This window comes from Osmerus eperlanus, chromosome 17 (assembly GCF_963692335.1).
Source record: "Osmerus eperlanus chromosome 17, fOsmEpe2.1, whole genome shotgun sequence".
In the NCBI taxonomy this organism is placed as follows: domain Eukaryota; kingdom Metazoa; phylum Chordata; class Actinopteri; order Osmeriformes; family Osmeridae; genus Osmerus; species Osmerus eperlanus.
This window is the reverse complement of record NC_085034.1, coordinates 6486963-6513471: the sequence shown is the minus strand read 5'-3', so window position 1 is coordinate 6513471 and position 26509 is coordinate 6486963. Positions and strand designations below refer to the sequence as shown.

At 43.6% G+C, this 26509-nt stretch overlaps 4 protein-coding genes across 5 annotated transcripts; 1 reads left to right on the top strand and 3 right to left on the bottom strand.

The window, feature by feature from the left end:
- Nucleotides 1-5893: 5893 nt before the first annotated feature.
- Nucleotides 5894-9488, bottom strand: ccdc107 (coiled-coil domain containing 107). Its single transcript, XM_062483423.1, has 6 exons — nt 9185-9488; nt 8630-8859; nt 8289-8361; nt 8086-8176; nt 7777-7886; nt 5894-7506 (listed from the first exon to the last, which is right to left on the bottom strand). The coding sequence occupies exons 1-6, from the start codon at nt 9321-9323 to the stop codon at nt 7130-7132; spliced, it is 1020 nt and encodes a 339-aa protein (XP_062339407.1). The 5' UTR covers nt 9324-9488; the 3' UTR covers nt 5894-7129.
- A 2856-nt stretch (nt 9489-12344) lies between these two features.
- Nucleotides 12345-14906, top strand: glipr1a (GLI pathogenesis-related 1a). Its single transcript, XM_062483344.1, is given in 7 exon segments — nt 12345-12511; nt 12513-12642; nt 13089-13343; nt 13508-13626; nt 13728-13819; nt 14076-14102; nt 14575-14906. Coding segments are annotated over 7 exon segments (825 nt in total). The 5' UTR covers nt 12345-12461; the 3' UTR covers nt 14727-14906.
- krr1 (KRR1 small subunit processome component homolog) lies at nt 14837-19211 on the bottom strand. The gene is made up of 10 exons (XM_062483342.1): nt 19072-19211; nt 18478-18653; nt 18221-18355; nt 17938-18063; nt 17503-17586; nt 17340-17396; nt 16093-16263; nt 15882-15959; nt 15649-15745; nt 14837-15509 (listed from the first exon to the last, which is right to left on the bottom strand). The coding sequence occupies exons 1-10, from the start codon at nt 19145-19147 to the stop codon at nt 15361-15363; spliced, it is 1149 nt and encodes a 382-aa protein (XP_062339326.1). The 5' UTR covers nt 19148-19211; the 3' UTR covers nt 14837-15360.
- Nucleotides 19212-19305: 94 nt separating this feature from the next.
- On the bottom strand, nt 19306-26257 carry LOC134037857 (uncharacterized). 2 transcript variants are annotated; one of them, XM_062483408.1, is made up of 19 exons: nt 26025-26257; nt 25877-25935; nt 25668-25731; nt 25446-25597; nt 25267-25331; nt 24920-25013; nt 24425-24685; nt 24014-24307; nt 23551-23802; nt 23126-23416; nt 22809-22930; nt 22266-22482; nt 21944-22105; nt 21421-21611; nt 21050-21201; nt 20450-20701; nt 20060-20213; nt 19678-19810; nt 19306-19580 (listed from the first exon to the last, which is right to left on the bottom strand). In XM_062483408.1, coding segments are annotated over exons 1-19 (3042 nt in total). In that variant the 5' UTR covers nt 26027-26257; the 3' UTR covers nt 19306-19455. The 2 variants fall into 2 exon arrangements, with proteins under 2 accessions (XP_062339392.1, XP_062339393.1); XM_062483409.1 differs by lacking the exon at nt 26025-26257 and having other exon boundaries at nt 25446-25592.
- Between the last annotated feature and the right edge of the window lie 252 nt (nt 26258-26509).

The following is a 26509-nucleotide window of genomic DNA, read 5'->3' as shown; positions in this document are numbered from 1 at the left end:
ATGTCTCTCATTACTCCAGTAATGGGATATTTTATGAATTCACTGTAATGGATCCAATGACATATATGGGGTTGCATTGCATTTTTATTACGCTTGTATTAAGATATGCTGTGTTTGGCAGGTCTGTTGGAAGCTCTAGTGGGGCTGTTCGAGTCCCAAGATCTAGCTCATTGCAAATGTTAACTTTTTTTTCTCCCCCTGGTGAGAATAAAGTTGTCACTTCTCTCTCTTTCCTTCTCTCCTTCTCTGTTTTATCTCTCTGTACTTCTCTGCACCTCAACCACGTATTTTGTCATTGAGGCATGGCATACGCGCGTCCTTCATATGTTGCCATAGAAACCATATAGAAACCTGGAGTCTTCCTATAGGTTGTGTTGCGGTGACACAGAGCTGTGACTTACATCCCACCTCACATATGTGGATGTGTTACAATTACCTAGCCTAATGACATTGACATTTCCGTCCCATCGGCATGATCTCCACATCCTGGAATGTCCTGGAAAACCAATAACATGCTGAGCATGCTAAGGAGATTCAGACTATTTCCTTAATCTCACTTTTCCATTGTTTAGTTTGTCTATTTCAATACTTTTTCTAAACCATCAACATGTCTTAGTGTACAAGTCAATGCTGTTTTATGTTTTGAGTGCAAAATTATCCAGCAGTCCAATGGGAAACTTCAGCTATTATAATTAATTAGACATAAGATTCCCAGAGAGGCCCATCATGCCTTAGAGCTGATTGGTGGAAGCCCAGTGATGTCACAGATGAGGATCCTACGGGCTAATGTATGCCTGTGCAGCATTGATAAGCTAATCCTGGGAACCCCAATTCAAGCTGAGCCAAACTTAAAAATAGCAGACTATTTAAAGTCTCAGGTTTTTCCAAATCTGCCATTCTGGAATCAAAACAACGGACTTTCAATGGCAAATCCTACACAGGAAATCTTACTCTACCATTCCTAGAATAGAGTCATAGAATCCCAAGTGACCTGTGATTTCAGACGCAAAGGGGGAGTCCCCTAAAGATAGGTCGTGTTAAATATAGTTAATGTGATTAAGCGTCCTCTTCCCTGTTGGCCATCTCCCCTGACTTTGTTATACCGTTATCACAGCTCCAGAGGGATTCTGCCTGTATTTCCAGCGTGACAAATTGTCTTAACAAATTACTGTTTTTAGAACTGTCCAACTAGGTTACATCCTTATTATCTCATCCGTGAAAGATAAGAGCAATTTAATCTCTGCAAAAGAAAAGTCTCATCATTCTGGACCTGAGGTTCAAATCTAGAAACCTTAAAGAAGCTGACTATGATGTGACCGCATGAAATCAAATGTTTTCGTGGACCTGCATGCTCTACCTGGGGGATAGTAACTGATGTAGATTAAGCGTACAGTCCAGTACTGCTTCAGTACACACAGTCCAGTAAAGCTTCAGTACACACAGTCCAGTACAGCGTCAGTACACACAGTCCAGTAAAGCTTCAGTACACACAGTCCAGTACAGCTTCAGTACAAACAGTCCAGTACAGCTTCAGTACACACAGTCCAGTAAAGCTTCAGTACACACAGTCCAGTACAGCTTCAGTACACACAGTCCAGTAAAGCTACAGTACAAACAGTCCAGTACAGCTTCAGTACACACAGTCCAGTACAGCTTCAGTACAAACAGTCCAGTACAGCTTCAGTACACACAGTCCAGTACAGCTTCAGTACACAGTACAGTACAGCTACAATACAGTCAGCTTATTTGCATCTGCGAAAAGAATAACATGTAAATACAACTTGATTAGGTCTCCAACACGTCCCATCCATGGATGTAATGGGATATTTCACAGCATCTCAGCAACATCCAAAACAAGTCACTCCTTCTTGAATTAAACTCAACTCAGTTGGTTTATCTATTTGAGAATTTATGACTCAATATTCAATGGTTGTCAGTGGAGTTGGATAGGTATTGGATGTGTACATAAAAGTAGCATTTCAAATTATTTTCTTTGTTTTAGTGTTGTAAAAACCTATAAATATTGCTTATGTTTTACTCATGCTTTTATACTTCTACAATCAGAATTTGCTGAAATGTAGTGACAGAGAAAAACGATCCTGGTTCAGCAGTTTCAGCTTGTGTGTCATGGAAACTTCCAGTGGATGTCTTTATCAGACAATCCTATCTGACAAGCAGACAGAAATGTCTTTGACAGCTATGTAAGGACAGTGACCTGATCAGAGCACACACAACAAACCCTCTAGGTCTCTTCAACAACACATCATCTCTCTCTCTCTTCTCTCTCTCCCCTCTCATTCATTATCCCTTATGTCAGAGAAACCAAAATTAGCGTTCAGCTTCAGTTTTTCACAACATCACTGAAGAAGACAGGTTAGCCCTTTCAACAGTCTCTGAACTCTGGTTTAAGGGAATGCTGCATTGACCAAAAAAGGTCAACATTACAGTAAGAGAAGTATTTGACTGTATTACCCCTTCAGTACAGGTGGCTGAGCGGTTAGGGAGTCGGGCTAGTAATCTGAAGGTTACCGGTTCGATTCCCGGCTCTGCCGAATGACGTTGTGTCCTTGGGCAAGGCACTTCACCCTACTTGCCTCGGGGGAATGTCCCTGTACCACTGTAAGTCGCTCTGGATAAGAGCGTCTGCTAAATGACTAAATGTAAATGTAAGTACAGCATTGATCCTCAGGTGAAAGGTGATCAAATGTGAAGGGATTACGGAGAAGACTGAAGAAAATATTTCCTCTGGGCAGCAGCATAGAGCACTCTTAACCAGAGTTTCATTACCCAACATCCAGGGCCGTAGGTTTGGGTTGCAAATTGGTGGGGACAAACCTTTTTTTATCACCCTATTTGCCAACACTACCCCTGCTCTGGTCTAAGTAGTTGTGGGGGTGTTTCAATCATCTCTTGTCATTGGTAGGGACCTATCCTTACCGTCTGCCCCTAATCCGTGCGTGCTAGCCGAGATGTTGTCCCTTTGAGCCGTGCCTGGAAAACACAAGCTGTTCCTTGACTCTGATTACCAAAATAATGTTAGAACTATACAATTCAAATCCTTGAATTTCTGCTGCACTTTATATTTGTATGTCACTTTCATTAAAAGCGTCTGCTTACATTAATCTAATGTAAAGTAAACGTAAACCTACACCTATGCCCAACATAAGTGGTGTGAGAGAGTTGTGTGGTGACTTACGGGACAGTGCAACCTTCGCCTTAAAGGGCAGCAAAGGGGTTAATAGAGAACCAATTGGTCGGAGCCCCTCTGTGCCTCTAGGTTGAGTGACATCTCTAAACCCCAGTATCCGGACCAGGGCTGCGAGCACGCGTGACTCAGCACATTAATGAGATCCCACTTATCTCTGAGGCCAGCATCTCTGCCACAGTGTCAGTACAGGTAATACACCAAGAAGTGTGACTGAGTGAGCGATGGAGACTTAGTGATCCTGGTTGCTTGACATCTTTCGTCAGGAAAGATCTGGAAACTGTGTTGAAGCGGTTTCAATGAGACACCCTAATGGTTTTGACATACATCCTTCACAGAAGAAAAGCCAAATAGCAAAGGAGTCCATTTGGGGTGTCTCATCCATCAATGATTTACAGAGACACACCATTTGCATGCAAATGGGGCCTCTTCCCTCACTCAAATGGTCACCTAATAATGTTCGAGAAGCAATCCATCATCCGCAGGGCTTTTTTCATGTCCTATCTGGAGATGTCTGTCATGGGAGCCCTATCTATTGTCCCTGATGGGAGAGAATGACTGTGGTATGTCAGAACCCTGATCATCATAAATGTTCTCAGACACATACACACAGACACACCCGCATGCACACGGATGGAACCGCATGCACACGGACGGACACACATTCTCCAGCTCAACGTCACCACAAATGCGTCTCTGCATACATGTGCCATCATGTCTTTTGCTTGCTTCAAATCAGTGCAGTTATGTCGTATGCTGCTTTACCCTTGTATGGAAATAGTCGTGCACAGCCTTGACATGGTTGGCAACAAAATGGACACCCACGTTACATTTCTTGCCAATGGCAACATAGCTGAACAAAAAGGCATGAAAAGATGTGTGTTATAATTTGTCAATGGAAAGCAGGAAGAGAAACCAATGGCAACAAGGTATTTGCGTTGGGCTTCTTAACCCACTCAGAACATTGCTTTATTCTTAGATATAATCCACAACACTGATGTGCAATGACGTTGGAAGTTCTATCATTTTACGTTTACTTTCTGTATATTCCTTTAACTCTATCACAACTGCACACACACACAAGCACTTGTGCACCGACACATACATACATGTACACAATACACGCACACATAACACATTTACACACACTCTATATATCAAACAAACATGCCACCGACACGCATACTTTGTGTAAATGTAAGATCATTTATTACAGATATTACAGTTATACTGTATCTTTTTTTTATTACAAGGACAGTGTCGATTACCCCCATTTATCTTCACCTTACCTTCTTCATCTTCAACTTAGTCTTCATCATCTTCACCTTCTTAACCATCATTTAAACCTTCATCATTTCCACCTACTTCACTTTCATCTTTACCTTCTTCATCTTCACCTTTCCTCCCTGCAATGCCATGCACCCAGGGAACATACTTGGCTTTAATGTTCTGGGATGGAAATTCTAAACTGCATGTGTGTTCTGTTCTGGAACAGGCGTGCTTCTCTCCTCAGTGTTCTCCATTGTCCTTCAGTGTCACCCAGATTAACTCGGACCGAAGCACCATAATGAAGGGTCTGGGAGTTCTGTTGTTAAACTTGTGTTATCCCTGTAATTTCTGAACACAGCTCCCCAGCAAAGGAAACTGTTACACTTGTAACACAGCAAAAATGTGTATGATCTTTATCTATCTGTCACCTTCGTATTAGCCCTTGTTTGCCTTCGGGTCACATGACCCAAAGGTTCACAACGAACCATCGTTGTGTTTACCCAATTTTACCCAATACAAAAACAAATAAATAGCATTTTCTTTTAACCTTCGCAATGTGGGGGGTCTGAGACAGCCCGACAGTTAAAATTAAATTCCTCACTTTGTTTTTGTATGCGGTAAAGTTGTCGCAATACGACGGTGGGTCACAATGACTGATGGGTCAGAATGACCCGAAGATAACACAAAGGTTAAGCTGCATCAACAACAACAAAAAACTGGTTAATGTAGGTTAGAAAGTGTTGCCTTCACATGCATGATTAGGCACATTGTCAAACACCAGAAAGGATGAATGGTATGTTTTACATGACAACATCAAATGTCAGACTGTCCACAAGCGTTTGACGAGTGAAAGCAAAGAGCAAGGCCTTAAAGTTGTATTGAACTCATCCTGTGTACAGAACTCCAGTTCACTTGTTTTCATAGTCCCTGAAGCAAGAAAATACTCTTCCTGCACCATCTGCTGGATGCTAGTAATCATTACAGACGGCTGTAGTTTGTTTTCTTTCCCTTAAAATTTTTTTTTTAAGGTGGAGCAGGTTTCAATAAGTCATCTGTAGGATGTGAACCCCAAACAGGGATGAACATTTATTTTAACCCTCGTGCTGCCTTCGGGTCACATGACCCAAAGGTTCACAACGAACCATCGTTGTGTTTACCCAATTTCACCCAATACAAAAACAAATAAAAATAATTTTCTTTTAACCATTGCAATGTGGGGGGTCTGAGACAGCCCGACAGTTAAAAGAAAATGCTTCACTTTGTTTTTGTATGAGGTAAATTTGTCGCAATACGACAGTGGGTCACAATGACTGATGGGTCAGAATGACCCGAAGATAACACAAGGGTTAAGAAGGGGGGGGGGGGAATAAATAGATGTAGAGTATTTTGCCTCTAAGGAAAAACATAAAAAGAGCAAAGGCAGCCACACATCACAACTTTATTTTCTAGTAAGGCATGGAACATGTGCTCCTTCGCTTCAGTTTCCCTCGACGCACAGTATTCATCACACAGCATGAATACACAGGAAACAGGTACACAAAATAAATTATTTCAAAGGATGTTGAGCTCACCACAATTTAAAAAACAACTATGTACAATGCGTTGAAATTTAAAATATCAGCTTATGTACTTTTTTGTAAGGTTAAGATTGGAATCTGGAAGTATAGTATTGGTTATTGATTGCTTGACATAAATCCTTCAATATTACAAACACTTCACAGTTTTTCCTCACTTGCGCTAGCCTCAGGGCTAACTGTGATGCCCAATCGAAAATCTCACAATGAGACTATATCAACCTGAAGACTTCATCAGAGGACTTTTTATAAAAATCTACTGTAAATATGAAACAGTATATGCAGAACAGGACAATATATAGCGCAAACCGATCAATGGATGTGTATAAATCAAATGTTTTCCGTCTAAACAGGATTCTTTCAAACAAAGAAGTTCCAAAAACAAACATTTACAAGCCATTTAAAGCATCAAATTCATGAGTCTATCCTGATTGTCACTCGTTTCCCTCTAAAACAATCTGAACACATTCATCACTAGAACACACATCCTACCACAAAACTATTTTGGTAGAAAAACAGAAACATGCATAAAATATTGGAAACCACATAACACATGCCACAAGACGAACTGCTCAACTAGATTCTGTCTACTGAGGCTGTCGTGTTTTAAGTAGTGTGGACTATTCTATGGCGTGCAAATCTGCATAAAATGTAACAGTGAGGTTTTGGAGTCTTGCATTAGCTATGAAGGACAACAGGGTCCTATGAACTTACAGAACATCAATGAAGTCAATGAAACAGAGAACCAGCAGCACAGGTGAGGCCACGCTGACAGTTGGTCACTAACGAGAAAGCTTTAGAAGGTCAAAGGTCGGGTGAAGCACACAAACCTAAGACCTGAAATTCACTGGCAATTGTCATAGCTAGGGTAAAGTTTAGCTGTTCAAAGCTATTAAATGCATACAAACAGGGCAATGACACACCAGCACACACATTGTCTTGACACATAAGTTATAACTAGCTGTATTGCTCGTGCTTTTTTTCAATGAAAAAGCAATCCTGATAAATGACTGTAGTGCTATTTAAAAGAATATAAATCATTTGTTGGACTTGTGTACGGTTTGAAAGAAGTCTGGATCGTTCATTCTGGTCTGTTGCGTCGTCTGAGACCAGACGGTTCTTCGGCAAAGTTCTGAACAGGCCCCATGTCCTCAATGTTGGTGTCAGAGGAACACTCTAAAGATGGCATGAGCTCCCTATCGTCCATGTTCTCCTCATCTCCCTCTGCCACCTCCTCCTCCTCTCCCTCCAGCTTTTCCAGCTGGCGTTCCTCCTCTCCCTCCGCGCGTGTCTCCTTCGTCTCCAGCGCTGAGGGTTGTGGATGGAGGGGAGGCTCCCCTGCCCTCTCCTCTCCGGCGCCATCTTGTGGCTTGGTCACGGAGGTGTGCTCCTCAGGTAAGGATTCATGGGCTGCCAGTGATTCTATCAGGTCGTCCAGGTTCTTCTCGCAGGAAGGTTCTAAGAGGGGGGGGGGGGGGGGGGGGGGTCAGCAAGAACGGGTTGGAAACTCAGATCGACCGTCCTGTAGGTTTACACTCCAACCCCAATCCGGCACACACCCTATTCTGATCATTAGTTGAATGGCAAATGGAACCATCTTTGGTACAACCGGGGTTGGGAGTAGAAAAAAAACTTACAGGAAGGTTCATCTCCAAGAGCAAGGTGGGACAGCTTTGGGTTAAGGGGAAACGCTCATGGAGGTGCAGAAGAAGTGGGAGAGGACGTTACCTTCGATGTTCAGAGGAGGACAGTCCATGCCCCTCTTCTTCATCAGGTGGCGTATGGTCTGGAGCTGAGACATGATCTCGTTCTTCTGCTCCTGTGCCACAGACTTCACACTGAGGACAGCACAAGGAAAAGGGAGGACAGTGGGGGTTTTTTTTACCATAGTACAGACCACATCGAAATCACAAAGGCTGGGCCTGGAATGTGTAAGCAAACGCTTGTCATCGTAGGTACATACACCTGTTTGAGGTTCCAGGATGTTTGTGTGTGTGTGTGCGCGTGTGTGAGAGTAAAAGTGTGCCTGTGTGTTACCAGTTGGTCAGTGGGTCCAACTGGGTGAGGATAGAGTTGAGCATCTTCTCGGTTTGGGCCAGTCGTTGCTCCAGCTCGGTAAGCTGGCTCTCTATGGAAATCGAACAAAGCCACGCTTATGCAAAGCTCTCGTCTCTGTCAGCTTCGTACACAAAAGATGAGTCAACACCACCCTGTGATGCATCGGAGCACACACCACCCACCTGTCTCCTCTGATTTCTTGGCTCCTTTGGCAACCTTGTTTTTCTGGATATTGGTGTCATCTGCAGACTTGATCTATGGAGGGAGAGACACAGTGACACAGCCTGTCCATCAGTATCATTACCTGCTCGTGTCATTAATGACATTGATTACCGGTATACAGTGTGAAATAGACGCTTGTGTTTGTGTGTGTGTGTGTGTGTGTGTGTGTGTGTGTGTGTGTGTGTGTGTGTGTGTGTGTGTGTGTGTGTGTGTGTGTGTGCGTGTGCGTGTGCGTGCGCGTGCGCGTTTGTGTGAGAGATTTCCCTCCCAGTAGTCAATGCAATGATTTCAAATGCATTACCTTCAGAAACTTGTAAGCTGCAAACAAGCCCACTCCAATAGCATACAGAGGCATCAGTGTGAACACATAGCCCTTGTTGCTGTTAGGTTTGTACTTGTCACTCTTCATCTCCTGCTCCATCATCATCTTCATCTGTTGCATGTTCTCGAGTGTCTGAGCTTTGGAGCCAGGGGGGGTCTTCATGCTCACGGGCTGTCCTCTCACGGCTCCTGGCCCGGGACCTGGGCCAGCTGCAGCGCACCACATTCACGGAGGAAACCCAAGTGTTCAGGTACACGGCGGACGATAGAGATAGGCACAATTTGCACAGTACGACATTTTCAATCACACTTTCAAAGGTTGCTGATATTTCAATGGGTGCCTCAAAAACAAATCAGTGAAGATTCTCATTATCATTGAATTATAATTAAAATGCATTGCACTGTTTCGTCTGTTAGACATGTGCTGCCTCTAGTAGTAACCATAGCCTACACTTCAGTCATGACATTTTATATCAGATTAACGCTTAGTGTTGTCATATTAGTATCCCATTGACCATACACGCTACCCAGCTACCTTTTCTGTTGTATCTTGGATCAAACGCTTTATCTTTCGATCCAGTTGTTCCAACGCCAAACATTCTTGGCAAAACTACAAAAGCAAATAGCACAACCGTGAATGCGACCACGACTTGCTGTGATGATGACAAAACCATCCTTCAGCGACAGTAAAACGGCACTAATCCCAAGAACAGTGACGTGTATGACGGGCTGGCTTGAACTAGATTTAAATTAAAATGAAAAATGTCCTTTGCTTCTTTATGAGAGCAAAGAATATTTCGGACTATTTTTGAATGATAAAAGACAGCTGCTATTGACTTCCTGAAATGCTGCACAAATATGTCTGTTATTGCCACCTAGCGGACGGGAGGTGCACATTCCACGGGGAATGTACGCAAAAAAATAGGCTACAGCTGATAAAGTCTGTGAAGCATATCTTTCGTATTGTAACAGGTAAACATACAAGGCAGTGGGCCCCGAGGACCGGGGTTGAGGAAGGTTGATTAACTCCTGCCTCCCCCGGGATTAAAGCGCACAGGTGTTTGCAATTAATATTTGTCTTAGACAGACCATGAGAACATAGTGTCCGCTCGTTTATAAAATAATTATGTTCTTTTGTGACGAAGATTTTGTGGTCCGAGGCCTTTTGTGTTCATTGAATATTGATCGTTATCCTGAGATATATATGCAAGGATATATATTTATCCTTGCATATGATATATCTCTCACCAGTCTTTGGGTAGTTCTTGAAATTAATGCCATATGCTAGGTTTCTCACCACTTCAGAGTTGAGATAAAGGACCACTTCTGAGTATTGAGCTGACATTTGGGCAGGAAGGTACGTTATAATGAAACAACAATGTGGTGTTAAAGGTGAAAAAAGTGTCAAGTACTGAAAGCCACTTTGCAGAGATGCTTTGTGATTCAATGAGGACTGAATATAGTAATTGACAATGTCTCATACATCATGATAATGGCACTGTTATTTCTATAATTGTCACTTAGTCATTATTGTCCAAGTTCCCCTCTCCTCGTCATCTGAATTTAAAACTGTACACTTTGCCTTCTTTCTGTTAAGTCAAAATACCATCTAGAATATATACAACAATGTCAAGATTATTTGTCTGTAAACATCCGTTCTGTAAACTTTTGTAACCTTTTCTACGTTTATCCTCTTGAGAGTGCGCATAGTTATGTAGATTCTACATATCAAATATACTCAATCACCATCCTCTTCAACGGCCATGTTTATTGGGCAGTGAGGAGAGTGTACGTAACAGAGCTGGGTCTAGACCTTAAACATCATCATACTGTACATTTGCATTGTTTACGTGCCATGTGTCTGTTAGTAGTCATTTTGTTATCCTTGTTCTCCCTTTCAGACGAGTGGAAGGCAGACTTTATCGAGACTGACAGAAACTTCTGATCTACAAGGCCCAGTTGGTAAAAACTCTGCAACCCAGAATCTCCTGTCCATTTGCAAGCTACTTTGTAGAAGCCCATCCCTCAGACGGGTAATGATAATAAAAATGGCCTGGAATGATAACGAATAGCATTATTATTAGCATATCAGATCATTTTATCCAACATGACACATGGGTTGGCGATTTAGAACCTACCACCGCTTGACCTGCAGTCAAGTGCTGAAATGCTTCTCCCCTTGAGAATCCAGCAGAACGTCCTCTAAAATGCTGTTGTGTGTTCTCAGATGATTCCCTACATGATTGCATGATATGATCCGCTGATCCGATGATGATTTCCGCCACATGTTCAATATCGCCTCTGCTGCTTTTTTGGATGGCCATCACCGAACGTCCGGCTGGTACAAGCATCTATAAGGACAGGGACTGGGATTTTGATATGTACGTGAGCCAAATCAACAGCTCCATCACTGCCGAGATATTTCTAGATGACAGCTGGATACCGGTTTATTACACCTGGGCTGGCTTTAAAAACTACGAGCTAGTTGTGCGGGTAAATACCTCTGCATACATATTTTTCAATATGTGTCAAATGTTTCTGTTCTGATTACTGCCCCTATGGCATCTGCGCTACAGGTCATTGAGACAGATGATGACTTCAAGCCCGTTGGCTATGAATAGCTTCTGCAGGACGAACTGGTCCTGCAGAAGCTTTCCGAACCAAGACCCAACACGGTCCAACGGAGGAAAACCCAGTGGCTACACACACTGGTGTGCATTGTCATAGCTGTGGTGCTTCCATGTTGTATTACACAAAACCAATGAGAAGGGTTTCAGCACCAATGAATTGTATTGACAATCATGACATATCAGGTTTTTGTCTCGCAAAGTAGTTCCTGCGAAACAAACCTCTGCAAAGTGCTTGTTTACACTGAATAATTCCTGGCATTTCATCTTGAATTGACTACTGTCATTTCAGTCAACTTCATTAACCCTCGTGCTGCCTTCGGGTCACATGACCCAAAGGTTCATAACGAACCATCGTTGTGTTTACCCAATTTTACCCAATACAAAAACAAATTAAAATAATTTTCTTTTAACCTTTGCAATGTGGGGGGTCTGAGACAGCCTAGCTGTTAAAAGAAAATGCTTCACTTTGTCTTTGTATGCGGTAAATCTGTCGCAATACGACGGTGGGTCACAATGACTGATGGGTCAGAATGACCCGAAGATAACACAAGGGTTAATACACAAAGGGTAAGAAATATCTACACAGAAATAATCCAATCTAATTCTATTTTAGCATAATTATGAATGTGAATGATGGTGGAAGGTATATATTTATTACATGCAAATACTGATGTACCACAACTGTTGATTTCTGAGACTTTATTTGTTAATTTAAAGACTTAATATAATTGCTACAGAATGTATTCACGTTCTAAATAAACTAAATCCAGTGAAAGGTTTATGATTGTGTGTAATAAAATGACGTGTATAATTTTGGGGGATTTATTAGAAACTTGGGTTGAATTTGGGGTCTGGTTCCATTGGGTCGAGTAATCTAGGAAATGTATTTTGTTTATTAAAATAAACATATTAAATTAAATTTTTTCATAAGTCAACTTTAGTCACCATACATTCTTAAGCATGCACACCCATCGCTTCTCTCTTGCTCAAACCCCACCCTTTTTATCACACTTGCCTAACATCTTTTTTTGACATATTCTACTTCCTCCAAAGCTATTACAGTCTGCAGCTGAATTTCCCTCACAGTGACACGGAAGAAGTGGAACGATGAGATGTGAGATAAGATCCTCGATTGTTTACTATTCAAGTTCCAGATAACTGAATTGTTCTCTGATTAGAAGTATGTGGCAGATAGTAGTACCTCGGCTGCTCTGTACTGGGCTTGTTCTTGGGATGTCTGGTGTCAGGACAGGATTCCCCGTCACTGCCAGACATCGAAGACAAACAATTCATCGATGACTGTGTGAAGATGCACAACTCTGTGCGATCTACGGTGAAAGATGCTAGAGACATGCTTTTTATGGTAAGATGTGAGGGAATGTAAGCCTGCCTGCGTTACCTAAGATAAATATTTCTGTTCAATGGCTTATGTATTGTTGGAGAGAAATATGTAAAGTTTCAAGTTTGTATTCGTCATTTGAAAGGGTGCCACGGAGGTTTGAGTGGCAGGGGAGGTGAGAGTGGGGGTACAAGTCATATAGGGGTGAGGGTGGGGGGTAATAGTCCATACAGGGGTGGATGAGTACTGATAGTATAAACAGGAGTTAGGGTGAATGGGCACTGATAGTCTATACAGGGGTGAGGTAGCAGATGGTAGTTGGGCCACTTTTGACCATTTCTACTGAAAACTCACTTACAAACTTCACATCCATCAAGATTGGCACACACCTAATCTACGTTCCACCTTTTTTCTTCCTGTCTTCATGCTAATGTTGATCCTTTCATTATTCTGGCTTTGTTTCCATCCAGACTTGGGATGAGGGACTGGCCACCACAGCCAGAGCATGGTCCAGAAAGTGTGATTTCCAACACAACATCTACCTGAAAGAGCCCAAGCGAGTCCATCCCTCCTTCTCCTCTGTTGGAGAGAACATCTGGACAGGATACCCCACCTCAATCTTCTCAGTACAAAGTTCTTTGAACCTGTGGGTTGCTGAGGTGAAAGACTACTCCAATCAAAGCAATACGTGTATGCAGAGTAAGATCTGTGGCCACTACACTCAGGTACAGTATAATGAGCTTCAACACTGTGCATGCTTGCTGTGATAAAGTACATAACCCCAAAAATATTTGCTCGTTTTCACTAAGATGGTCCCTTGGAAATTGTTGATCTTGTTAACAGCCACAGAATTTAATCACGTGGGCTTGATAAGTGCTGCTATTCCCAGGTTGTATGGGCTAGCAGCTACAAGGTTGGCTGTGCAGTCAACATCTGTCCAAACGGAGTGGCTCGGACCAACTTTTCTACAATAAAGGCAGCTATATTTGTGTGCAACTATGCCCCTGCGTGAGTCAACATGAAACTGCACACAAACATTCATCTAGAAATGAATGTCATTATTCTATCCCATATGTATCTTTGGGTGTGCTTTACGCTTCCATCACCAGGGGCAACGTGGCTGGGAGGAGACCATACAAGACTGGAGATGCTTGTAGTGACTGTGAGGGTGAAACCGCCGAATGTCAGGGGAACCTGTGCCGTGAGTCTCATTTCACACCCTGCTAGCAGGAAACCACAAAGCTGTCATATTTGCTGTAAGCCACTGTTGCAATCAATTTGGAAAAGCGCTCTGAAACCCCTAAAGGGAATTGCTGTGCAAAGGTGTTGCACAACACAGCCACTCAGTTTCTTCCCGTCCTCTTCATCACACCTGGGCCCCGACTGCTCCACCTACTTCAGCTTCATAACATTAACTTGGACCTTTATGAATCCTGACTAAATCTCTCTCTTCACAGGCAACCCAGAAAGAGATGCACAAAAAAGTCATAGTAAATACTACATAACACTGTAACATGAGAACAGTGCAAGAAAACTGACCTTCTCAGTGTAGTACTCTATCTATACTGTACACTCCTTAGCTAAAAGCTACATATCTTCCTTTTTTGGTTACATTATTGATTTAATCATGTGCTTTCATCTCTGTTCAGTACATTCCCATGTATTGTTATCTATGACAGACATAGAAGAACAGCACCAGTAGTGTAGATTCGGTTTGAACATTGAGGACAGCCATTTGTATCATCACCCTGTATGTCAACACTACATCAGCCCTACCACTAATTACTAGTGGGGACTCCCAATGGTCATTTGACATTGGTACACACACACACAAATAAGATATGTACCATACCTAGCTATACCCATCCCTATTCACAGGGCCTACATGCCCCTCCTGTCCAGGGACAGTGCAGTGGACTGGTATTCACCTGTGTGGTAACCAGTGTTTGTCTGCAGGCTACAGCTGGACTCCTGACTGGGACAACCTACCGGTAACTGGGACTACCTGCATGTCCATTCTGGTCATCCGACCACTAGCCCTGCTCTTCACCTTCCTCTCTGCATATGGTGCAAAGCAATACTACCCTGACATCTTCTTCTATGAATAGATTACGCAGTCTGGTGTTTCGTGATCACTATGCATTTGGGATGTGCCTCAAGAGACCATAGGATGAAATTAGAAAATGTTTGTATGGTGTTACATACACACTACAATCACTTTAAATACATTATCATTTATTTTGTACTTACAAAATGTCCCAATATAAAGAGAGAACAGACAGCGATGACTCCCGCGTCATCTGAATGTTATTTATCAATAGAAATACTTGGAAAATAAATGAGTTTATGACCATTAACCTGCATGCCTGGCAAACATGGGTTGTGCACAAACGAAATGTCTCTACACGTCAATCCTAATTGACCAAATACAAGGTAAGAAAAGGTGTATGCAGAGCTGTGTTAATCAGTCAGGTTCAGAGTCATGTTAATAAAGTCCATGCATCTTGTTGAAGTTGTAGGAATATACAAAATAAACCTCACAGAACAGTCATGGAAAACACCATTGACACCGCTATATACTGTACAGTACTTCACTCATTGCGTGTGGACTCAAACTGTCACATATGGACATGTCACAATCCTTCTGAGTTCCTGTTCCACCTCTTGCAGTCAACATGCTGGCCTCCAATTCTGTCGTTTGAACTGTAGAGCTCAAGTCCATAACTGACCAGGCTTTCACAACTAGCCTTTGTTCTTCTTTTTCTTCTTCTTCTTATCACTGGTGTTGGTCGGGGGGGTTGGGTTGACCGGGGGAGCTCCCAGTTTTTTTGTCTTGGCTTTCTTAACTTTAGCTTTGATTGCCTCAATATCGATCTTGCCATCTGAGGGAGCTGCAAAAGCAGGAGAAATATTTGGTCGATCCCCTTTTAGTAGCGCGAGTACATTTGTACATTGACCGTGCGAACCTGGTTGTGAACAGATGAGAACGCACAAAGTAATGGCATGAAAAGAAACGATCATGGCACATACCTTTGTTGGTCGTCTTTACAACAGCTTTCTCCTTGGGTGGAATGAAAGCCTTATTTCTCTCCTCTTGCTTCTTGGTCAGTGCTTCAGCTTGTTTTCCCTGCAACAAATGAAAGACTGTACTGAGGCCCCATACTTTGGACAATGGTGATTTTATTGAACTGTACTGATTTGCCGGGCATAAGTTAACAAAGCAACAGCAGAAGTATAAGAAATAAATGGACAGAGCTGCATACCTTGATCTCCTCCATCTTCTTCCTCTTCTTCACACTCTCTCGGAGGAAGAACTCACCGGTGGCCAGTTCTTTGTCAATCTGGAATCAAAAGAAATTGAGAAAACATTCAAGCAGACTTAAAGGAGGTGTTCTGTGTGTGGAGGGTCCACTAATCTGGCTCTCAGGCTGCTGCTGGTGTGTGTGTGTGTGTGTGTGTGGAGGGTCCACCCACCTGGCTCTCAGGCTGCTGTGGGGGGAACGGTGTGTACTCCTTCTTTGTGGTCTTCTTTTTGGGTTCCTTGCGCTTGGTCAGGTTCTTGTGACGGAAGTTGGGCAGGAAGCGCTCCCAGCTCTGCGTCCGGAGCTCTGGGTCTTTAGCCAGCTCCCTCTTGATCATGAGCGTCTGGATTCATACACCCCGACATGGAACACAATTGCGGATGAGAAAAGTTAAAAGTGTGTGAAAATTTGATATTTTACAGGTTTAGGATATTTGAGGCGTTTGATGAAGCAAACCTGTTCTATACTACTGTGAACAAATAATAATGTATCTGAGAGAATACTGGTGCCCTCAGCTCCAAGCTTTGCCACAATGGCAAGCAAGCCTGGAGATGGCGTTTTGTCCTTCACTGAATCCAGAACAAGGATGGATAATCATCATTGGGCACAATAAAACTAAGTCCATCACTGCCCTAGCCAGGTACAAAGAAAAAATTTAGTTGATTAAGGGGGTATTCCATAAAGCAGGTTATGTGACATACCCGGGTAAGTTAACTCTCCAGCTGAAACCCAGCATTGTAGCAACCTTGCCAGTAGGTTGCTGCAATGCAGTGAATCAGCTGGTGGGTTAACTTACCCGGTTATGTTGCATAACCTGCTTTCTGGAATACCCCTTAAGACTACACTTAAATACCAACATCAAATTTTTAGAGCAATAAAAAACTAAATAATGCTTTTTTATATTACTGATTGCATATTATCTTAAAAAAGATTCATTCAGATTTTTTTTTTTCTGCTTGCGTTTCCTTTTTGTATATATAACCACATCCTACGTATTGCTCACACTTCCTGTCCTAGTAAAATAGCAACCACCACTTTGAGAACCTCAGAAACCACCTTGAGTCTGTGGCTGCAAAATATAAGAACACACAAGATGATACATTGTTTTATTCTAGGATATTTCATATTTACATTTATGCTTTTATCCAAAGCGACTTCCAAGAGAGAGCTTTACAGAAGTGCATAGGTCACTGAACATAACGATAGCCCCAAACATTGTGGGTAACCAAACATGAAGCACACATTGTGAAAACCAAATAAGTCCCAAAGGGAAGAACCATAATTAAAACCTTATTGGTTTGCAATGGTACTTAAAGTTGCAGTGTTTTAGGTAGGCAAGATACTTTTACCCTATCAGTGGTTCAGATCAGCTTCATTGCCTCGAAACAAACCTGCACGAAGAGTAACACTAGGCCTTACCTTGATGTTATAGATGGGATGGATGTTCTTCATGGTGTCCAACACCACTTTACGTACCTGCATACAAAACATATTTAACAGGGTGTATACTGTATATAAAGTATACTGAGAATTAAAACTAAATTAACTTGGGCTTGTGTTACAGAAAGCAGTCCACACACACCTCCTTGAGGCCATTAAAGGGCCCCAGGGCCGACACTGTGTTTCCCTGCACCATCACATAGCAGTTGGTCAGCAGTTCTAAAGCCTGTGGGGGACAGAACACAGTGAGTAAACAGTTCTGGATTTCCACAAGAGGAAATGAAACATTTCTCAACAAGAAACTAGAACCAGGGTTTCTCACAGACCGGGGGGGGGGGGGGGGGGGGGGGGCGGGGGGGGATGGCGATATCGCTAGAAAGAAAAAAACGAGTGTGTTGCTTAGGCGGCGTCCTTAACTGAAAAGTGCTGCGGGAAACCCTGAGAACCAATCAGAACTAAAATGCTAAATGCTAAATCAGATCTAAAAAAACAAATCAGGACGGTGGGTGTCACCACAAAAGAGCACCACACTGCCCCTTAGTGTGTGTTGGCCTCCACTACATGGTTGATGTCCTACCTTTAGAGTCGAGCCCTTGGGTCCTATTAGTCTCTGCCTCCTCTTCACAAACCTCTCCCGGTTTCGTACCAGCGTCCCGATCTTTATAATATCACATGCCATTTCATCCTCCAGTATCCTCACAGCCTAGGCAAAGAAGCAGCTTGTTTTTTTTTATTTTTATAGTTGAATCATTTAGCATACGCTTCGAAACAAATGCATATAGTAAGTAGAGCAGAAAATAAATTAAATGTATGTGCTAGGTTGACAAATGTGCACAGACTGACAGCTGACGTGAGGGTACCTGCTCGAAAGGAACACTTCTAGCCAGCAGCTTGATGAGGTCCCGTGCCCTCACTATGGAATAGGGATCAAAGGTCTTCTTGGTGGTGGTGACAGTGATACTGCCTTCAATCAAATCAAGGGTGGCCTTGATGTGCTGTAGTCGCAACAGTAAAGACAGTGAACTTCCAGTGACATACAGTACTTGACTTCCAAACAAATTGCTTAAAACTGAAGACAGGCCTCAGTCTAAAAGAACCCTCCATTGGCTAGACTTACCGCTTCTCCAAGAGCTTTCTGCACCAGCGGCCAGCACTCTTTGAGATATGCTTCTCTGTACTTGGGGAAAAGTGTGGCGAAGCTGCTCTCCTCCAGCATTCCTCTGGGATTGTCATCTTTGGTGAACGCTGGCTCCTTCCAGCCGTCTGGCACAGTGAGGAGGTCCAATTCGTCCACTGGGGGGAAAGAGAACAGAAACTGTAGTGAAATAATGTACAGGAACTGGGACAGACTGTGACCCAACCATCTAGATGTGTCGCGAGCATGATGCATATGTAGGCTACACTGCGCATTTTACCTTGTTAATAATTCGCAGATTTGTGACACTAGTAGTTTGTATTTTTTCAAAATACAAACCATCGTACTCAAACACATTTAACAGCGACGATTACTAGGTAACAGCAAGTTATATCTGCTTGAGCTAGTGCTGCCATGTTTATCATGTAGTAGCCAGCCAACACGTTTTTCTACAGCCTGGGTAACTGTGATGCTAACTCTAGCTAATTTATACCTCCAAATTACCAAAAACATGGACATGGTAGCAGAAATAAAATATTAACGTATGTTAAAATGTGTCATATATAGATCATTTACCTTGATTTTTACTCTTTTTCGTCTTCTTTCCAGACTGTGCATCGATCATGCTTTCCTCACTCGTGGAGGTCGCCATTGTTGTTGTACCAGATATTCTAAACCGGAAGTACTATATCCACTGGGTGTTTCTCCATCTTCAGTCGTACGGAACCATTTTTTACGATCATGGTTTTGTGACAATTATATATTATATTCTGTCACGATTAATTAAATAAATTAACGTGATCTTTTTTTAAATTTTATTTAGCAATGTGATATATCACTGGAGCAATACATAACTGTATTATGTACATTGCAGTAACACTGAAAATTATATATGGTCATAACAAATGCAGCTCACTAGAACCATAATGGAGGTGTGATTTACTACATTCGTTCATATATTCATTGAAGCCTTGGTCTCTTATAATACTTCATTATGGCTTTGGATGCAATGGCTCCAAGCACAGCCAACAGAAAGAGGCCTACAGTCCCACCAACAACGGAGATCAGTGTCCCCATTTCATCCCCTGAATGAAAGAAACACAAAATCAAAATTTAAAAAGACATAGGCAGGGAGGTAGGCCCATTTATCTCCACAGCCATGATCCCAGCACATCTACTCACAGTCAGAGGGTTTGGTGTCTGGCTTTGCTTTCAGGCTGACCACCAGAGGGCCAGCTGACACCACTGCCACCTGTCTGGTGTTCACATTCCTCTGGGACACTGACCTCTTAGAAAGTCGTGGAGCGGTACAATTCTTTAAAATATAAACATGGGATTAGAGAAATCAATAAACATTGTCAATAAGCACAAATCAATAAGCAAATAGTCCATAAATGCTCATCAATAGTCAAAGAACTGGAATGCATGATTCAGTTATTCAATCCAGAAGGAACTCAAGAATTGAACACTAAAAGAAGCTCAACTGTGAAACACGTATTACATCTTATAAGTATAAGAAACATGTTGTTGACAAGCCAGCAAAAACTAAAGTGAATTGGTTTACAGTGGTGCAGTCCTCATCGTGTCTGCATATGTGGGCCAGACAGTGGAAGTAGATGGGCAGGCCCCGAGGCATGGTGAACATCTGGAGAGAAAACCTGCTCCTCTGTGCCACTCCGTTCAGCGACAGCCAGTGGAACGTACTGTCCACAGGGCATCTGATTGGGGGAATAGGATTGCATTGTTCAGTTCCATGCAATTCAAAATGAGGAGTTGAAGAGAGAGAGTAAACAGTTACACAATGTAGTGGCTGTGTGTGTCTGGGTCTTTTGTCACCTAACCATGTAACGTGCAAATCGGTTCAGACGACAAAGTAGAAAGAGTATGAACGCACTGAAAACTATTAAGACTGCACCCCCCGCCCCCATTCCACCCTCCCACCGAGGAAACTCACCCCTCCAGGAGGAAGATGCCACCGACCGTGTTGTTGGGTGCGGGGCTCTCCGTGGCCCAGCAGGTCAAGACCTTCAGGAGCACCTCGGGGGTGAAGGTGTGCGCCGTCTGCAGGGCCACCTCGAAGAACAGCGCGTCGGCCTGGGTGATGGAGATGGGCTCTCCGTGGCTGTAGGAGAGGTCGCTGTACAAGCTCATGGTCAGGAACAGACTGTGGGACGAGTTGAAGACGACCACAGAGTGGGAGGACACCCTGGAGATTGCGAACGGACAGGAGGTTTCGATGTAAATGGAGGCTTTTTAACTGAGAGCAAAGCAGACTGAACGAAATATGAGTAGAATTAGTTCAACTTGTCCTTGGTATAAATCACACCCACTAAAACGGCAAGCTTTTCAGGGATGGTAGCTAGCTAAAGTGGGGACTATGAAACATGGTTGTGGAATGCGTTAGTCAGAGGACCCTGGATTGATCCCAGGAGAGGGCAAGTGAGGGAGGAATACCGTCAAGCAACGCCATGACACTGGTGAGCTATACAATGTGTTTTAGTACAGAACACGTAGATGTTTACTTCAAGGACACACAAAATGTTTCATTTGTCACCTATCTTGATCCACGTTAATCCGCACATTGAGGATGTAGGTTCGTGGGTACACACACTTCCAGATAACCTTCAGATCCCTGCGTGTGATGGTCATCTGGCTGTTCAAGGTGACAGTCAGAGAGTTCTGGAACTCGATGTGTGTCATGTTCACCTAGAGGCGGAACACACCACACACAATCCCATTACGTCAGATTACAGAAAGTGCCGTGTACAAAAGCGTAATTCCATTACAGATTTCCTTGGCATACCGCCTGCCTGTCTAGGAATGCGTTCATGACGATGCCCTGCACATGACTAGAATCTGACCATCCGAGGGATCGCCTGTGTTTGTTCCTACATGACGTCCTCCATCTACTGGCGGACCACTCACCAGCCTCTCGGTACCACACTGGGGCGCTTTATTTGAGGAGCTGAAGTGGTACAGCGTCTCGCTCTCGTTCACGGCGCAGCGGCCGTCGTTCAGGAGGACCGTCACGTCGCCGCCCAGGTAAGCAGTCAGAAAGGCTTTGGAGACGCCTCCCGCCATCCGTCTGTGCAGGCACTGGGTGAACGTTCCGTGCTCTGTTTGTACGGAGAAGACGTGGGAAGAGCAGTGACACTCTCTCTCTCTCTCTCTCTCTCACACAAACACACCTTTCAATTATTCTACCAATCGTCAAGCCCTTGATACGTTGTGATAATGATAGCAGTGGGATAGTCGACAAATTATGTTCCGATAATGATAGCAGAGATATACTTGACAACTGATATACTGGGAAGCGGGGTGGGGGGGGAATGTTGAGAGGGTTGTGGCCAAGCTGTGTTGTTGATGGACTTAGAATGCATGGTTACGGGTTTGACTCTAGCAACTTTGTACTTGACTTTTGGAGGTGTGAGGGGGTGGACCGACATACCGTAACAGACGGGACCAGACGCTAGGTCCACGAGGGGGGTCAGGGGTGAGCGGACATCATAGTAACCAGGGTGACAGACACAGGTATAGGAGTCCAGGGTGTTGATACAGAGAGAGTGGGAGGGACACCTGATCAGATCAGGGGTGGAGCACTCATCTGGGTCTAGGAAATGGAACCAGGTACAGAATATAGTAGCTAAGTAAGTTTTTTAAACTAACTATTTTGTGAAGAGATAACAAAACTTTAGAAAGGTGAATCAGTTCGATGATGTTTTCAAATAATTTTCATGTATATTGAACGCAGGTGAGGGGATCCTTCTCACCGTCCCAGTAAATGATGCCATTGTTGACAGATACACTGGGCACCTGGAGGGACTGGACATGGTCCAGCAGGTCTCCTACTAGCAGTGGCACGTCCGTGTCTGTTATCAAGGCATCAAACACACTAAAAAGGATGTTTGTATTTGACTGGCCCGCATTTCTGAAGCCATCCAACTGTACCCTGGCTTTCTGTGGGAAGTCTTTCAGCAGCTCTTCCAACTGACAACAAAAAGATAAGGTTGAATTTAGTCAATTTCCTGTACCCCAAACAGCCATTCTCTTGTCTCCTTGACATAGAATGAGTGAAATATGACTAGATTGGATGTTGAGAATCATATCTCCACAAGTTCCATAAGTGTTTTCAAATCTTTTCATATTAGTAAGCATTTCTGTGTGTGCACCTGTGGGCAAGTACACTACTGGATACGTCTCCGACTCAGATGCCCTCAGTCTAGAGACAAACATACCTTTTGTGAGAGGTTTCAGGTCGAAGCTAAAAATACCTAAAACATGAATAAGTACAGAAAAACTGAAACATTACTCACTTTTTTTTCAATGATGTGCTGCAGTGTGGCCCTGGGCTCAGATGTGGGGCTATGCAGGGGCTCTGGCAGTAGCCAGGGCACCACCAGAACCAGGACTGGGCTGGGGTCATCCAGCTCTAACCCTGGGGGGGTAGCTCTGTGTTACAGCATTTAACTGCAGGTCACAAAATGAGGTCTACTGAACGCATTTTAAATAACTAATAAAGTGATTTTCAGCGATGTGACGTGGACTAAATCCCACTCATCAGTAAACACAGGTGAATAATAAATCATTCCCTGACAGCTTTACAAACATCTTCACAGCACACAAAACCAACCAAAGTCCAGATCTAGGGGTCTGAGGGGCACGTTGATCCCATTGAAGACCAGCAGTGCTTGGTTGGCACTCATCTCCCCGTTGCACTCTTCCCACACGTCCAGGACATAGCGGGCCCCCTCGATCAGCCCCGGGAGGGGGAGCATGGTCTCCGTCAGAGACCCCTTCTGGATGATGGAGCTGTTTGTGTACGACAGCTGGTACTGGAATACTGCCTCGCCGCCGGCATCGGCCGTCCACAGAGCCGTGGAGTTTTCAGAGTGATACTTCAGATCCGACACACCTCGAGTTCCTGTGGGAGGAAGGACACACCCATGTACACACACACAAAACACTCAAACAAATCCAAGCTCTGTAAGATGATCTGCTGTACTTTCAGTGAACAACATCTCAATCACCCAAACATGAAAGGTTGTCCTCCAGTACCCGAGCATACAGTTATGCTCCTCCAGCTCATGACCATGCTGTCCCCACACATGGCCTCCACCCTGGTGAGGTAGTACTGGCAGGGCTCCAGGCCGTCCACTGTGTGTGTGGTAAGCAGGGTGGAGGCGTGGAGCGCCCCCTGGTGGTACACTCTGAATGCAGAGATTGTTGAAATGTTCTTCACCTCCCAGGTCAGGGTGTAGCTGCCAGGCCCAGAGGAGGATTGATGCAGGTTATGGATGTCTGAGTGGACTGGAGGATGGACAAGGGGATACAAAATAAATTACGAGCAATGTCACAGAGGGATTCGCGCATGCCCTCATATGGAACAACTCCCTTAAAACTTTCAAGAGAACAAACAAATGGAGGAGACCTCCTGCTGAATAGGAAACTTCCTCCTGGGAGATAAAAACACAAAAATATCGAAATGATTATCTGACAAATGACAAAGCTTTTTTCTCACCAGTGTTCCCATCGATAAGGACCATCCTGCTGGAGTGAGACCCCGTGTCAAACTCGCACACGGTCTGCAGACCAAACTTCACCCTGCTGCAGGGCTGCAGGTCCAGCAGGGTAAACACAAAGCTCTTCAGAGTGTGCCTGAAGTACCTCTCCTCAAGGATGTAGTCGCTTCCGTTGAGGTAGAAGGCCGTGACAAGAAAGAGGGAGAACTTGTTGTTGTCCGGACAGTCCCAAGCCACCGTGATGCTGGTGACGTTCCATGATACCACCTGGAAGTTTCTAGGCATATCCGGGCCTATCACCCCAAAAGATAATAATTCAAAATGAAGCAAACAACATAACCAAACACATCAATCCTTACAAATGCAGTGACCTTCATATGTTTAGGCTGGCGCCTGTTTGTAAGCCCTACCTGTGTTGTCATAGAGGCAGGTGAGAGTGTGAGTGTCTTCCCTCTCTACACAGGCAGCGTAGGGGCTGCAGGAATCCAGGCCAGTGAAGCGGTAGTAGTTGGAGTGGGTAGTGTCTGAAGTCAGAAGAACGTAGGCCTTCGTATCAGGGTGGTAGAGAGACACTCGGCTGGCAGGGGAGGCAGAGGACACCCTCTGCCAGGATATCAGTAACATTGAGGCACTCCTGGGCTCCATTTTGAGAGGGTACCGTGGGGTTTGGCCTGGAGGGGAGACAAAGGGGGCGTGAGCAGAAAGGAATCCAAAACAGAGGAATCTAGGTGCAGCTTAGCTTAGATGTTCTGAAGAGGTTGTTTCTCTTCGCTCTTCTAAGTCTCGTTTTCTTGTTTCTGTGGCCTCTGTCTCATCTACTTTTCTCTATCGCACCCTGTCACAACACACACATTTATGTATCTTTCATTCAATCATAATGACCTGTTTTGTCATATAAAACGTACCCAGAGCGATGATGAGGTTTTCATCCTGATAGAGATACCGAGTGCCTGCCTCACATGGAAAAACCTCATCGTCGGACAACAACTGCATGGCTTCCTACTTGGGAGGAAGAGATGCTTGTTTGATATTTGTTCACATGGACAGTGGTTCACGTTGTCATATGCACATTAACACAGTTACTGGCGATGAAATGTTGGATTCCAGACCATTAATAATGGTTCTTTACAGAAGAATACAATTGATCATTTAGTTCTCAGTTCAGCAGTGAGATCTGATGAACAGGTGCGTCCATGTGATGAGAGATATGCATGTGTGTACAACTGAGAGATGGTGTCGCTGACATACCCACCAGGGTGGTTTTGGAGGGCTGCAGCTCAGGCTTAAGTTGACCTCTGACTACAATGTTGCTAGTACCTGAGAAGGTGAAAGAAAAGCAGTCCTTGTGCTCACATTTGGGCACACGGATAAGAACATTTCTCCTTTAAATTACTCTTTCTTTCTGATAAAGGGAGACGCAGGCATACTCACACGGCAAGACTGAAAATGTCCATTTCCAGACATCGTCTCCATACTCAAGGGTTACAGTGTGGTTCAAAGATGGGGAAACTGTCAATGATGTGAATTTGTCCTTTTTCCACATTGATTGGATTTTGTTGGTGTTCAACCATATATTATCTGATCTATGGGTAGACATAACTGTATTTAACATGGTGCAACAGAACTTAAGTAAAGAAAACAGTGTTCAGTCACCTGTCAAACAAGCTGATGTTCCTAATTGTCCAGCACATGGAGAGTGTAAAACCTTTGCATGTTACTGAAAAAGGACAAGACGCGGCGAATTGGTATTGCATTATCCATGAGGAGATTTCTTTTCTGCCAAACTCACGTTGCAACTAGGGTGAGGAAAGAATGAAAAGGTGCTTGAATACTGACGTGAATCTCTCGACTTGAATACTTACCGAGTGATATCGTCTGGGGTACAAGAACGAATAAGATAATTGGACACGTAAAGTAGCTCCTGCAAACGTTTGTAACGATTAGTCAAGTTACACGTAAAACAGTTAAGGGTTTAACGACTTAGGGAATGAGAAAAACAAACATATTTACATGTTTGACAGTGTTATTTTGCTCGAACTACGCTTGATCAAAGGGTGTTAAATCCACGAACTACCTGACGTCATTGTCGATTAACGAGAGGCATCAGTAGCAGGTGTGCAGATGAGCATTTGTTACCATACGGTTCGTGTAATTTTAGTGACATCTCACATTAACGTTTTCATTACAGGTTTATGTTCGTATTACATAAAACAATAGACTTTGACAATTCTTTCTTCAAAATGTTGCCTAGATTCAGAAACCCATTCTCTCACCGCCCAGCCATACAATGAAGTATTGTCCAAAACTGCAGTCATAGATATAAGACTTGAGTGCCTTTCCAAGAATGAGCTTCACATCATGGGGATCTGTATTATCCCATTAGATAAGTGAAAGACCGCTTGTCTCCAATTACCGGACCTGCATCACACGGTCCAGCCCACTCTCTACATCACTGTCATGGGTCCAGACCCACAAGCTGTGACAAGGGTGGTTTT

Excerpts from the sequence above, each read along its gene's own strand:
- LOC134037857 (XM_062483408.1), bottom strand. Across the intron at positions 25,332-25,445 it reads GACATTTTCAGTCTTGCCGT|GTACTAGCAACATTGTAGTC; the intron begins GTGAGTATGCCT and ends TCACCTTCTCAG. Across the intron at positions 19,581-19,677 it reads AGACACCAAACCCTCTGACT|GGGATGAAATGGGGACACTG; the intron begins GTGAGTAGATGT and ends TCTTTCATTCAG.
- krr1 (XM_062483342.1), bottom strand. The coding sequence starts at position 19,147 with ATGGCGACCTCCACGAGTGAGGAAAGCATGATCGATGCACAGTCTGGA. Across the intron at positions 18,356-18,477 it reads AGAAAGCTCTTGGAGAAGCG|CACATCAAGGCCACCCTTGA; the intron begins GTAAGTCTAGCC and ends TTGCGACTACAG. Across the intron at positions 17,397-17,502 it reads CCTTTAATGGCCTCAAGGAG|GTACGTAAAGTGGTGTTGGA; the intron begins GTGTGTGTGGAC and ends TTTTGTATGCAG.
- ccdc107 (XM_062483423.1), bottom strand. The coding sequence starts at position 9,323 with ATGGTTTTGTCATCATCACAGCAAGTCGTGGTCGCATTCACGGTTGTG. Across the intron at positions 7,887-8,085 it reads TTGGACCCACTGACCAACTG|TGTGAAGTCTGTGGCACAGG; the intron begins GTAACACACAGG and ends TGCTGTCCTCAG. Across the intron at positions 7,507-7,776 it reads TCCTCCTCTGAACATCGAAG|AACCTTCCTGCGAGAAGAAC; the intron begins GTAACGTCCTCT and ends CCCCCCTCTTAG.